General features: G+C 35.7%; 1 protein-coding gene across 13 annotated transcripts in view; it reads left to right on the top strand.

Annotated features, from left to right (window-relative positions):
• The window catches only part of LOC136845736 (uncharacterized), a 466,679-nt gene that overhangs the window by 441,477 nt on the left and 11,275 nt on the right, over positions 1-13,927 (top strand). For all 13 annotated transcript variants that reach the window (XM_067115959.1, XM_067115958.1, XM_067115962.1 and 10 more), the window contains 2 exons: positions 2,741-2,944; positions 11,264-11,433. In XM_067115959.1, the coding sequence (XP_066972060.1) occupies positions 2,741-2,944; positions 11,264-11,433 (374 nt within the window). The remainder of the gene's footprint in view (positions 1-2,740; positions 2,945-11,263; positions 11,434-13,927) is intronic.

Below are 13,927 nucleotides of genomic sequence, written 5' to 3'. Positions count from 1 at the left end.
GAACTAGTAAAGTTACTTCATTAGCCAAGTGTGGTAGTGATAGCTCTTTCCCTGCTGATTACCTCCCACTTTCTATAACTCCAATATTGGACAGATTTTTTCAGCATATGTATGCCAAAAATAATAATCTGTCCCTCTTAACACTTACCTGTAATGTATAAATCCCTGGGTATTGGATGAAGTTAATATGATTATAGTAGTGCCTTGACTGTTAATCTTGATGCCCTAGTTTCCAAACTTAAACAGATGGGAGTTGTGGTTTGATATTGTCATTGAATTATTAATGTAGACTGCTCAAGCACCATTACATGAATGTAATCGGTGGTGTACTTGCGGTAATGTTCCTGATCCATTACTATTTGTATTTTATATTGTACACACATGCTTTGACCTAAAAAACAAGTTGGTTGTTTATGCAGATTATGTGCATCAATTTCATCCCTGATTGTAGACATGTAGTTGCAGATTCTCTAAACTGAGATTCAGCAAAAATGAATCCATGGTTTAAACCATAGGGAGTGCAGTTGAACACATAACAAAACTCAGTGTATGATTGTCAGCAGATCGGGAACGTTGAATTTTCCTTCCAAAGATTTTTCAAGTGAGAATGTTTCTTCTAGCTATGTGCCACTCATTTAAAATTGTAGGTGTAATTTTTATCTGCAAACTTACTTTTGAGAAATATATCTGGTTAGTCTGTCTCATTAGCTGCACATATTGACCAAGCATTTCAAGATTATTGAGAACCTATTTTCATTTGCTGTTTTAAATTTTCATCCCTGGTTATGTCTTCATTAGCCAATTTGCATCTAAAATTGTCATTTATGAAAGCTTTACTTCGTTTTAGTTTATTAAATTTCCAGATCTTAGTATTAAATTTGGGGAACTTGGTTTGATATGCTCATTGTGCATGTTTTATCAAATTTATCACTAATCCTCCTTTGCATTCAGATTTTATAAGAATTTATAATCTACTATGTAGTACTAGGATGAGGGTCAGTACCTAAAAGTTTTGTAGGAAACTTTAAGGTACTGTGTGTTCCAGCTATGACTGCATTTAGTAATCTTCCAAGTCATGTAGTCATTTAAAAGCTTCAGAAGTTCAAATTAGGTGCAAGTGTATTTTTTACTGAGCAGGCTTACACGTCTCGTTTCCTTATTGTTCATTCTGTTATCTCACTTGGTGTTTCTTTGTTATACCTTATGTAGTCAATTCTTCACTGCTCCCTCTTTCCACACTGGGCAGTTTATCTTATTGGGGCTTCATGGTTTGTCTTGTAGAGTGGCAGCTTGCATAGTTCTAATAATGATACACTCTCTCACAAATACACAAACCTGTACACTAAAACACAGAAGAGAAAACATGGGCATAGAAAAAAAGACTGGCTTTAGAGAGGAGAGAAAGAACAAGATATCCTCACTCAAAGGCGGTAGAAGAATAACTGAGGCGTCAAGAGATCAAGCTTCGGTCAGTGGTGTCACCCACCTCGTTCATGACAGTTGCCAGAGGCCACCAATTTCTTGCATATACGATTTTACCGGTTTCCAGCTGGAGCCAGAAGATTTATCCTAATGTTCAGACCTTTCTTATGTTATGTATGTAATTACTCAATCACAGCTGAAGCATAAGACTGTAGAAATGTAGTGGTTTGCATGTTGTATGAACACATGAAAAAATTTAAGTTTAGAAATGAATTTATATTGCTAGCAGTGGATAACAATCAGTTCATATTTAACTGTTTAGTATTCAGATTGTGAAGTAAAGCTCAAAATTTATTAAGCAAGAGAAGGAAAGGAGGCTTATGTATCCTCAAGCAAGAGAACACACAAGTCTGTGTAATACCTAAGTTGATCAAGTGTCATAGATACTACAGCCAAGCCATAAAAATGAAAGCAGGATATATTGAGTTCCTCAACTTGGAGAGAATATGTTGTCTCTGTTTCAAAATTAGAAAGGATGTTGCCTTTAGCTAAATCACGAGGGAAATGGCTTGGTAACTAGTTAGTAGCCCATTGCTGTAGACTTATTATAAGAAATTTTGCTGGATTTGTATTGTAGTAAAGATGAGGTGAGACGCATATTTCTGGGCTACACAACAGAATACAAAATTGATACTCTTTTTTTTTACAAGTGGCTCATTGTCTAGTGCTGGGATTGGATGTGGAGTATTAAATATATTTTTTTCATAGCAAAGTGTATCTTGATGCTGAATTAAATTTCATAGTTGAATTATTTGGTATTTTAATAGCACCAGAGGATACTGTAATTAGCACAAGATAGAGAAAATGTTAGTACAGTACTCTTCTCCAGTATTGTAGAGAAAATGTTAGCACAGTACTCTTCTCCAGTATTACAGAGAAAATGTTAGTACAGTACTATTCTCCAATATTATTGAAGATTTACGGTGGTTATACTTCCACCAATGCAGAGGTTGCAGAATTATATAGGGTTTTCCCATTGGAACAAATATTTCAGTTAAATAATAAATCAGATGGCTGTTATTTTAGCCATACACTATTAACATGTGGTCAACACCTCATGAATATCAGAATCATCTTATGTTTCGATGGTCAGGCAGACAATTAAGAATCTGTTGGCTAAAGTCCAAAAAGCATTTATGAAATATGGGTTTGTATGTAATTATTAAACTATTTGTAAAAATCTTGGTATTTTCCGAGAACAAAATGGCTATGAACTCTTGTATTTTTAGGCATGTTTAAATTGTGACTTTTCCATCAGGTATAGCCGTCGTGGATCAGGTGGACTAGAAATGCTACCATCATTGGTGGCTAGAGCACTTCCTTCTCTTTCTACTGCTTGTGGAGGCCACGGGCTTTGTGGAGGAGGTTCATCTAGTATTGGCATTCCATCGTCATTGTCGTATCGTCATAGAGACTCTCTCAGAGGATCTGGAAGTTTGGAGCTCCTTGCTGGATTATGGAGGTAAATTTTGATTGATTATATCAATAAATTCTTAATTCTCAAATATGTATGTGCATGGAGATAATCCCAACCCCAATACAGTCATCTCTTATTTTACACAAGCTTATTTGTTTGTGAATTACTTTATTCATAAAATTTTGGGAAATATTACTTAATATAAATTTTCATAGAAATTCCCATAAATTTGGTAGCCACACTCACAAAAAGTTTTGTAAGTGGTAGTTTTTATAGGAGAAGAAAATGTCCATAAATATACAATGAAATAACATTAAAAGTAGCACCTCAACTTAGTGGATTTCTTTACTTCAAAGCTACATTATTTATTATGATTACTCTTTTGCTATGCTATAATTTTAATGATGTGATACTCTTTAATATAAATCTCTTAAATTAAATATTCAGTGTAAAGTACTGTACAGGTTGGCTTAGGTTAGGAACAATATGGAATAGCTGCTTGCTCTAAGATATTGAGAAAATCTTAAGTGCAGGCTATAATATAAGGTCTTCATTACTTAACAGATTTTATTTTATTATAGTATTGAAGCTTAACTTGCCTAATGAAAGTTTAGCCTAGGTAATGGTCTGCATATGGCACAACTAATAGTTACTATAAGAGGAAGTCTCTCTCTCTCTCTCTCTCTCTCTCTCTCTCTCTCTCTCTCTCTCTCTCTCTCTCTCTCTCTCTCTCTCTCTCTCTGGCATCACACTAATTTCCTCAGGAATGAACATCAGGTGGTACCTCAAAGTAACAGATAGTACAGGGTCTAGCCTAATGATAATTTATAAAATCTGTCAAGTAACAAAGATTTACACATAACGGACAGCAATACCCTGGGGCGAACACTCATAGCTTGTAGTGTACAGAAAATCCATATAAATTAATTAATAGGCTATCCTAAGCAGGAGTTTGTACTGTAAATATTATTCAGTCTAAAACATTAATCTACCTGTCATCCAGTTTTGGAGATGCATCTGCAAATGAATTTCTTCCAAAAATTTATGCAATACAGTACTGTACTTTATTGTATAATCTAACAAAAATGTAGCAGATTGCAGCAATTTTACTAACTTGAGCATATGAGATATGTAAAACGCACAAAACTCTTACAGTAAGAAAGACTATACTCTACATTTTTGTTTTTTATTTTTTGTTTTTAAATGTCAGCAACCCCAAATTCTTGAAGATATTTTTTTATAGGCAAGCAATTGCTCGGTAATTGTGTAGTTTATGTGTACAGTACTTATACATGTACTGTACAGTACTGCATTAAATTAATGTCAGTGTTTCATAAGGTGATGAATATATATAGACCTACACATAAACAGATTAAAAATAATTACATACAGCACCATAATGCTTATAATAGATGTCAATAAAAATTCCAGACTATATTAAATAATGTATAGTAGTTTTGTATAATCTTACCTTGAAGATGACAAAATGCATTACAGTACAGCACTCAAAACACCAAACCATGTAAGATAATATACAGTTACTTTTGTTTAATCTTACCTAGAAGACAATAATGTTGAAGCATTAGAATTTGTGCACTCACAGTAAAATGTGGCATAGTCCCTGTAAAAAATTTCCATTGAAACTTTATACAATATACACTTGGGATTTTTAGTTTTACAAGTCAGAATTGTTGAATTCCATTGGTAATGGAATTTCAGAGCATGTGCTTGCACAGTAAAATGGAGAAGCCTGGCATAGTCCCTGTAAAAAAAATTTCCATTGGAAACTTTATACAATATACACTGAACAACTGTGATTTCCTATTCTGTAATACACATGAGAATGGAATTACACTTCTTCAGTTACAGAGCTTTTGATTTCAGAGCATATCACAATGAAACAAGAAGCATGGCATAACTCCTATTTTAAAAATAAATTGACATAAGGCACTTTTTTATACTTTTGATTATCAATAATTTGCAGTACATAATGTGATTGCCTAGTCTGAAATACAGTACTTTCATGTAGGCCATTACGCTTTATTTACCCATACATCTCGGTATTTCTGAGCAAGTGATCACAAAATGAACAAAGTGACATTTATTTTTGAAAAATGTAAAAATATTTTAAGTCAGATAAAACTGTACTGCAAGTACTTTACCTTCAGTAACTGTGCTGTATACTAAAGTAAAAACCTTTAACATAAAAAAAGTGCAGGTTTTACGTGACAGACAACAGATGCCGAATGACTGACTCGTGTGAGTTCACAGGCTGTAGGTAGTAAGTCATCCAGCAAGTTTATTTTGCCAACTCTTAATGTTTACTTGTGGCATAGACATAAAGTGAGTTCATTATGTTTGTTGCATAAAATGTATTGCAATGACAAAAATCTTCTGCACCCTTCTTTATCTGACCTAGCAGTTTTTGCTCACAACACTAGGCAAGCTATGCTGCAAACAGTGCTATTTTCTAGGATGAGGTTTAATACAACTAAAATATGGAGTAGTTTTCCTAGTGAAGTTGTGGAATCTTCTGATTTCCAAACATTTAAGTTAGGAGCAAATTTATTCTTGCTTTCTGCTGACATCTCCTGAATTTCAGGTATGTAGGTTTTATTTTGTATTCTTGGTATTTACATATTTATTACCTTTTTCTATAACTTGTCTCTCTTTGCAGACTGTTTTCCTTTTGGAACCCTCTTGGGTGTATAGACTATTGACTCTGTCCATAAAGGTTTTTAGCTGATGATTTAAAGAAAAGAAAGTATGTGTTTATTTCATTGTCAGATAAATCAAGCGTGATAACCAAATTATCCATCAAGTACAAATTTTTTTTTATATTTTTACTGGACTCAGACACATCCTTAAAAGTTGAGGGCTGTACGTTGAAGTGCCACATGTTTTCACCCAGCTTTACTCAGCCCGCATAAAGACATCACTCCCACAGCTCTTCCTTGCATGGGGGAAACTACAACTCTTCCTTGCATGGGTGAAACTAAAGCTTGAAGAGCTAAAAAGACTACTGCAATTGTAATTCTTAAATGTATTGCTCCTTGTTAAAATCCAATCAGATGCATCTGAAAAGAAGAGCAGTTTCAATGTTTCTGGGAATACAGAAACCCAGACTGGTAGACGAGTTGGATCTGCCACCACAATAATTTCATCAATCTTTCTTCTAAGACTTTTAAAGGGAAATTTGCTGGCTGATATGTAGCTAACCAGGACATCATTAGCTTAGTTGAAGAGACCTCCGATGGAAACTGCGTAAAACAAGATTATCTAGGAAGCTGGATGATCTAGAAGGGACTTGCAGCTTGGAGGACTGTGAAGTTATTGGAAAGCTGAATAACTACATCAGCTTTGCCCTTCTGTCTTGAAGGGACTGCTCAAGCTTGTCAGAATGACTTATTTCTATGCCTAAATAGATTTTCAGTGTAAGCCATCATTTGTAGACCCAGGATATGACACATTGCAAAGGTAATTTAGATATATTTTTAACCTCTTAAGTTAAAATCACTGGTGATTCTGTTAGTATCTTCTGCTCATCCTTCTCAGCCCCTATGCAACACCAGTGTTCCAAAGCTGCTACTGGCAGGAAGGTTTTATAGACATTGGAGCTGTGCCAAAGCACAGAGCACAAACATGACAAATTCTTCCCTTCCGGAAGAAGCAAAGGTAATTGCCAGGATGATAGAAAAGTGGGTATATGAACAAGTGTCCATCACATCTATTAAGAAAAACGAGTCTCCCTTTCTGATACACTGTCTCGCTGACTACTGTACACAGTTCCTGTCTTAAAGGTAGTATGGTGTAGAAACATGCATAAAGGCTCAGACCACTGATTTGATGCCAGCCACCAGTTATTTGTTTCAGAACTAGAAATAGATGTCTGTAAAATCCAAGAACACCATCTGTGTTACCTTTTCTGTCACCTGCTTCCCAGTCATTGATTTGCCTTTTGTGTTACACACGTGCTTGTCCAGAATGTAAGAGAAAATACCACAGTCCACCAAAAGTAAATTCCCAGACATGGGCAGCCCATGTCCAGGAATGGAAGTCTGTAGCTTAACTGGATTACACCATTATCCATAGCTCTGTACCTATTTCCCCCCAGTTCTTCCAGTGTGCCTGATGACAAGCCCCACCATTTGAAGAGACTGTGGTACAGGCAGTCCCCCCAGTTCTTCTGGCAGTGACGGAAGAAATATGGCCCCAAAATGGCAGAATAATCATAATTTGAAGGTTTTTTTGATGTAAAACTCAATAATAATGCAGTTTACATCGTTTTCAATGCACCCAGAGCATTAAAAGTAAGGTTTTCTTATGATTTTTGACGATTTTCGACGATTTTCCGCTTACGACGATTTTTTCGGTTGACGCGGCGCAAGAACGGAACCCCTGTAAACCGGGACCGCCTGTAGTTGCATCTCGCATATTCAGGCTGTCCCTCTGGCCAGAAACCATCATGAATGATGACAACTTCACCCTTGATGAATGGGTAAGCGCTGTCTACTAGAGGGGGATATGAAAGGGATATGTAGTACATACCTGGATCTGTGTGAGGAAGTATAGATGCTCTGGTATCACTAGTTGTCACTTTTCAACAATCCCTCAACCAGCCCCTCTTAAAATATGTCCTGATCTCACAGATCCACTCCTCTAAGGTCCTTGAGGTTCTGGAATAACAGCAGTGGAAAGTAACCCTTAGATGCTGCATCCATTTTCCTCATCATCACATTGACTAGAAGATATATAATGCATTTGAATGTGTAACAATGAAGCTCTGCCAAGAGAAGGAGTTATCTTCCTAGCCTCTACTGCTACAACTCTATAACACTTGAAATTGACAAAAATATTTCCTGAAAGTGTCAAATCCTGAAAAGGAGATGCAGGCACCAGAACCAACAGCAACAGCCTGGAAGGTGCAACTTCCAAAGGACAGGATTGGTAAAAGCAGGCATTATAGGAGCAATAGTCCAAGTACTGGGCAGAGCAGTAAATGCAGGAGAGAGAGGTGGATATGAATGAACTGAGCAGCAGGTCAGGTAGTGGGCAACACTGAGGCAGTGGATCTCAGAGCAGCAAGCAAGGAGACAGCAGTCAGGCAGCCATTCCCAGGGGGTTATGGCCAGAAAGAAGCTCCAGTGAGTGCATTTACTGAGCTTTAGAAGCCAACAGTGTCAGGGAGACTTTGATACCAATGAAGCAGACAGATCAGAGGCAGCTTGTTTCTCTTTTCTTTGCTGATAGGATTTCATCTGCAAAAAGCCAGTCCTCTGGTCATCAAACCAAGAGTGGGAAACACTGCAGATGTTATGGGGAGCATGAAAGCAGCTCGGACAGGTAACAAAAACTAGTGTGTGTCTATGTCCTACTGAAGACACAAAACCATGGCATTTTTTCCCCTGGCAGTTCCTGACAAATTCTTTTTGTCATTTCAATAGATCATATATACAACGAAAATTAAATATATGAGGAGAATAAGAGGAGCTGCAACAATACACACAAAAGCAATCAACTACTGTACATTCATATTATTTAGACAAAAAGTACAATGATGATACATACTCATCAAAATAGAAAAATGAGCAGTGTTAGAAAATATTTACTAAACTCCATGGTTCAAATGTCATCCCCATAGAAATAACATATGAAGTATATGTTCAGGTTTAATGCAAAAAATAAACAATTTCTTGTATATAAAATGAATGGCGGTGAATGAAATAATTTCAAACCAAATTGTATTAGCATATACCCAACAGTAGTTAATGGGCAAAGAAGTAAAGTTAAAAAGAGCAATTCTGGTCAAGAACCTAGTGAAAAATACAAACTAGGATCATTAGGGAGCAATTCTGGTCAAGAACCTAGTGAAAAATACAAACTAGGATCATTAGGGAAATGAAAAGGCTTAATAAAGAGAACAGCAGCAAAGTAATCATAAAAATAAGTGAATTAAATGAAACAATAATAAATTTCCCAGCACGACAAGCTGGGGAGCTGTTGGCTGTTGTAACCTTCAATAGGTCATGCAAAAGAATGAGGTCAGTGTGTATATGATCATACTTTCACTCATTGGTTTATTTTGTAGCTATTCTTCTTACATCTTCAAGACATCAGGAGCTGTGTATATGGGGAATTTGACACTGAATTAAGAATAATTATCAGTAATGGGTTTGTATAAAACAAGCATATTTTTGATCATAGATAATGCTGGAACTAGCAATTTCAGTAATTGACATTTGTCATATATGTACAGTACACATGACCTTTGCTGTCATTTATGCAAAATTGTTAATACAAAAATTTCAGTATGCCACTGAAGAGTCTCTGGATAGGAAAGAAAAAACCATTGGGGAGAGAGAGAGAGAGAGAGAGAAACATAACATTTGAACAGTATTCAGTTGCCAGGAATACAGTATTAAATACTGTGTATTAATTCACCAGATAAAAGTTGATTTTTAGTTTTCTGTAAATGAAAACTATTGAGATGGCTTTGTCTGTCCGTCCGCACTTTTTCTGTCCGCCCTCAGATCTCAAAAACTACTGAAGTTAGAGGGCTGCAAATTGGGACTTTGATCATCCACCCTCCAATCATCAAACATACCAAATTGCAGCCCTCTAGCCTCAGTAGTTTTATTTGATTTAAGGTTAAAGCTAGCCATGATTGAGCGTCTGGCACAGCTATAGGTATTAACAACACAGGCCACCATTGGGCTGTGGCTGAAAGTTTCTTGGGCCATGACTGAGAGTTTCATTTAGCTTTATACGCTGTACAGAAAACTCATTGCACTGAAGAAACTTCGGTGCATTTTTTACTTGTTGATAATTTGGATACCATAAATTCAATAGTGTATTAAATTGCTTTTGAATTGGAGGTACTGTATCAATAAAATAACTGCTGTATGTGGAGAACTAACCAGTGCAGTTACTCATAGGTAATAATGCTAGTGTTCCTGGGATTGCCTTTGATGATAAGTTATTTTTGGGATTGCCTTTGATGGTAAATTATTTTGCAAAATAAAAAATTAGCTTTTTCTGGTACCATACTTCTGAACTTTATTTGCTAGCTAGAGATTTTGTTTATGTAGACTCACTTATAGTCTAGCCCATAATAGATTATACTGTACCACCTTAAGGTAGGTTAGGTCTGTTGTGTTATGCTTTTATGGAAAGCAGATACTGTAATCTAGTTCTGGAACCTAACCTAACCTTGAATAAAAAGGGATGACTGTACCTTTCTGTTGCAAGGAAGTCTTTACTTGGCTGCTTCATAGGCTATATCTTTAGTGTATGTAACTGCCTGCTTACCTTTTATTAGCATTCATTATATACTTGGCAGTGACCTACTTTGGTTTATTTGTGTATAAATTTATATTTGATTAGCTTGTTGGAAGAAAATTCTATGATACCATTACAAGAATTATATGACCACTGAAAGTTATCAGACTACTTCTGGAAAACAGATTGACTACCTTTATTGCAATGCAAAGTCTTAGAAGAAAAGCTTGCTTGTTTTGTAAACTAAGCCCTAATTTAAGTACATGTTACATTTATACATTTTATTAGCATTTATTTACTATCTTTAGAAGGTTTTTTTTTAGTTTATCATACATAAGAAATGTTGACCAATTGAAAGGGAATTCCATTATGCCATTATGAAGATGGTATGACATCTAAAAATTTTGATAAATTATGGCTTGTTCTGCCTCCATCACCTCCCATGTTAGTTTATACTGATTATGTGCAACTGACTTTTATGCATGGTTTCCTGGTATTTTTCTGGCTTCATGCAATTATTTGTGAAAGATTAATCTTGTAAAACTTTTGTTGTCTAATTATTGTGGTTAATACCTTACCTTAGTTTTGTACTCTATGTTCACATTTGTTATTAAAAAGGTATGTATAAAATTCATTTTGATTTTAGGGGCATTTTCATAATTCACAAAACATGAATTGAAAATATTTTACTGGTATAATGTCTGATAAGGTCTAAGTGTTTTAAAGCATGTGCAAGGTATAGTAAATCTCTATCAGTGGTTGCATAATGATTGAAATTCATTGGTCTTCATACGTTTGAGATTTTCATGTATTGATGTGTTGCATTTCTACTGTTGTACATCATTTTGCTCATCCAAGCTATGAAGGTGCTGTACAGATTGATAGTCAAGACACTCAAGTTTGGATAAAAATTAGTTTTTTTTTTTTACATTTAAATCAGCTTTTAATTTTTAAGTTAGGTTTTTAGTAGATTTCTGAATTCTAAATAAGTATACAGGTTTTGTGATGGAAAAGTAATGATATCACACTTGCCTGAAAGTTTTAACATAGAAATTGAGGTGTAATACAATCCTGGATTTTTCTCAGGTCACACTTGGAGAGTGGAAGCTCTTTTTTACATGATGAAGTTGACATGTGTTCCCAGTCTTCTGGTGGAATGACTCCTGGTACTCCTTGTGCCCTACCAACTCCTCGAGTTGCTACACCTTTCACCCTTCACAGACGTGGCTCACTGCCAACCGATCTTTTTTACTCAGGTCAGTAGATATTAGGTACTGAATAAAACCGTTTTGTCATTGTAAGTAACCTAAGTGCATTATATTTGTAAAATATATTTTGGTGTTTAGTCAGCTTCTAGCTTCTGAGGTAAGGCAGTTATTTGTAGTTTTGTGTCCAGAAAAAACACAGATTTAAAGAAGTTATCAAATGTGGGTTTAAACTTTTCCACCTGTTAACTTTATATTCCTTCGAGTTTCATGATGTTGTTTTCCATCAAGAGACCTGTCATTGCATAATTCTATTAAGTTGATTTGTCATTGTCTGTAAATGATATATGTTAGACCAAATGATTCACATAAGATCCTACAGGGATACAACCGTTGCCTGTCATAAATGGAGTATCCTTCAGCAAGAGTTGGATCAGCCATTTAATCTGGGAAACATGATAGTTTACTGGTAGTAATGGGGAGAAAGAGAGGGGGTAACCCCTGATTCGCCACTCCATTCTTTCTTTGGCTGCCATCGAGAGATGATGCTTCTTCTGGTTCTTCCTTGTGTGCTCTGTGAATTTTGGATGAGTAGCTTGCTGCCAGTGTTCCTTCTACCTTTTTCCATGCCCTGTGCATTGTTTGAATACTTTTAACTTGTTTGCTGTGTTTTATTGTCCTGTTTTTCTCAGTCTGGAGAAAAAACATGACCAATACCCATGTGAGGGACAGACTGGTTGATTTATGTAAACTGGTGTAACAACATCTGTAGTCACTGACACCAAAATGCTAAAATGAAAATAACTAAAATAAATAGAAATAGAAATCACATATATTTTACTCATCAGCCATGCTTCATAAATACTTAAACATCTTCTAACTATAAAACCATTTAAGTGAAAAGTATATGAATTACAATCAATATAAAAATTAATTTGAACATAAGAAGCATTTATATTTCATGAAGAGGGCCAGCATCTTCACTAAATCTAAACATACCAAGTATCTTAGAACTAGAATAGTTAACATGTCCACTGCAACATTCTGAGAGGGAATGCACTGTGTTAGTTCCAAAAACTTGGACAGTCAACCAACAGGTGCTTGGCTGTTGGAAGAATCTCAAATAGCTGCACCTACCATACCATCAGAAAGCCATGTGTTAAACAAGCATGACCAGTCTTCAGTCAACACAAAGCTTTCTCCTACCTTAATGGTATACAATTATGCTTCCATTTTGAAGTCTGCCTAGTAAATCCAGCATTTTCAGGTTGACAATTAGACCCTCCCATATGTGCTGCTAGTGTTGCTTCACTGGGAAATAATCTCTAAAAGGCAAAGGAATTACTCTTGGGGTATTATTTAGCAAAACCTTCTTCACCTTTTATTCAGCTTTCTCATTACCTGCAGTTTTCGGATTACTTTAAGATTTTCTTACAAGTAGGTTGTTGATGGGATCTTTAGTGACCTAAGACCTATTGTAGTCTCCACCATGAGAAATAAAGCTGCCCTTAGTCTCAGTCATGACGTGGAGCAGATTTGTGAACAGTGCAGTGGGTGTGGTATGAGTCTGAGCTCCAGTAAAATGAAAACACTATTGATTAATAGATCTTGTAAAGATTTTCCTCCCTGTCCTCCTCTTCAAGTGGATGGGACTCTGCTAAATGAGTCTGAAGCTTTAACTATATTTGGTTCAACTTAAGCTTTACTGTAATTATATTTGGTTTAACTTTTGACTCACATTTTACTTTTGAGAAACATCTAATGAAAGTGTCAGCAAATGTCACATGGAAGTTGGGTATAATGTACAAAGGCATCATACATTTGTAACTTCTCAATCCATCACTAGAAATAGTAACATTTCTCTCATGTAAAGTTTAAAGTTTTTTTTAGTACATTAAGTGTTTTATATCACAAAGTTCCGCCATAAAAATAAAAACACAACTTGAAGACGTCCACTGTTTATGTGTCAGACAAAAAGGTCCCAAACCCAATGCCAGAATCAGATTTTGAGATATTTGTACATATAAAATATGAATTTCTATGCTGTTCCTTGTGTTTTAAAATGTCAGATGCATAACTACTTCAAATACAGTAGAACCCTGGTCCTCGACTGTACTAGAACTCAAAATAATCGGATTTCAACACGAAATGTTGAGTAAATTTTGCGTCGGAGTTCAAACAACAAACCGGAATCCGACCCGATGAATCATATGATGTTTGTAGAAAAAAGAGTTTCGGGCGGCTGCCGCTAGTTGGCGTTGTTGGTGGCGTTCTTCCCATGCTTATTTAAAAGCATTTAAAGCCCACACATGCTGCTGCTGTTGAAAAACAAGCCATATTATCACATTAAATTAATAATACAGTATTTATAAACCAAATTACTGTATGTCTGTTATCATAAAATTAAGAAAAATTTCCGAAATTACGTCGGAACTCGGCAGCCTGTGGCAGATATAAACAAACCATAGTGCCGCCCTGGTGGTGTATCGCAGTACTAATTACATAAACATTATCTGCCACAGGCTGCCGAGTTCCGACGTAATTT

Source organism: Macrobrachium rosenbergii, chromosome 14 (assembly GCF_040412425.1).
Source record: "Macrobrachium rosenbergii isolate ZJJX-2024 chromosome 14, ASM4041242v1, whole genome shotgun sequence".
In the NCBI taxonomy this organism is placed as follows: Eukaryota; Metazoa; Arthropoda; class Malacostraca; order Decapoda; family Palaemonidae; genus Macrobrachium; species Macrobrachium rosenbergii.
Note: the sequence above shows the minus strand (reverse complement) of the source record. Positions and strands in the feature narration are given on the sequence as shown.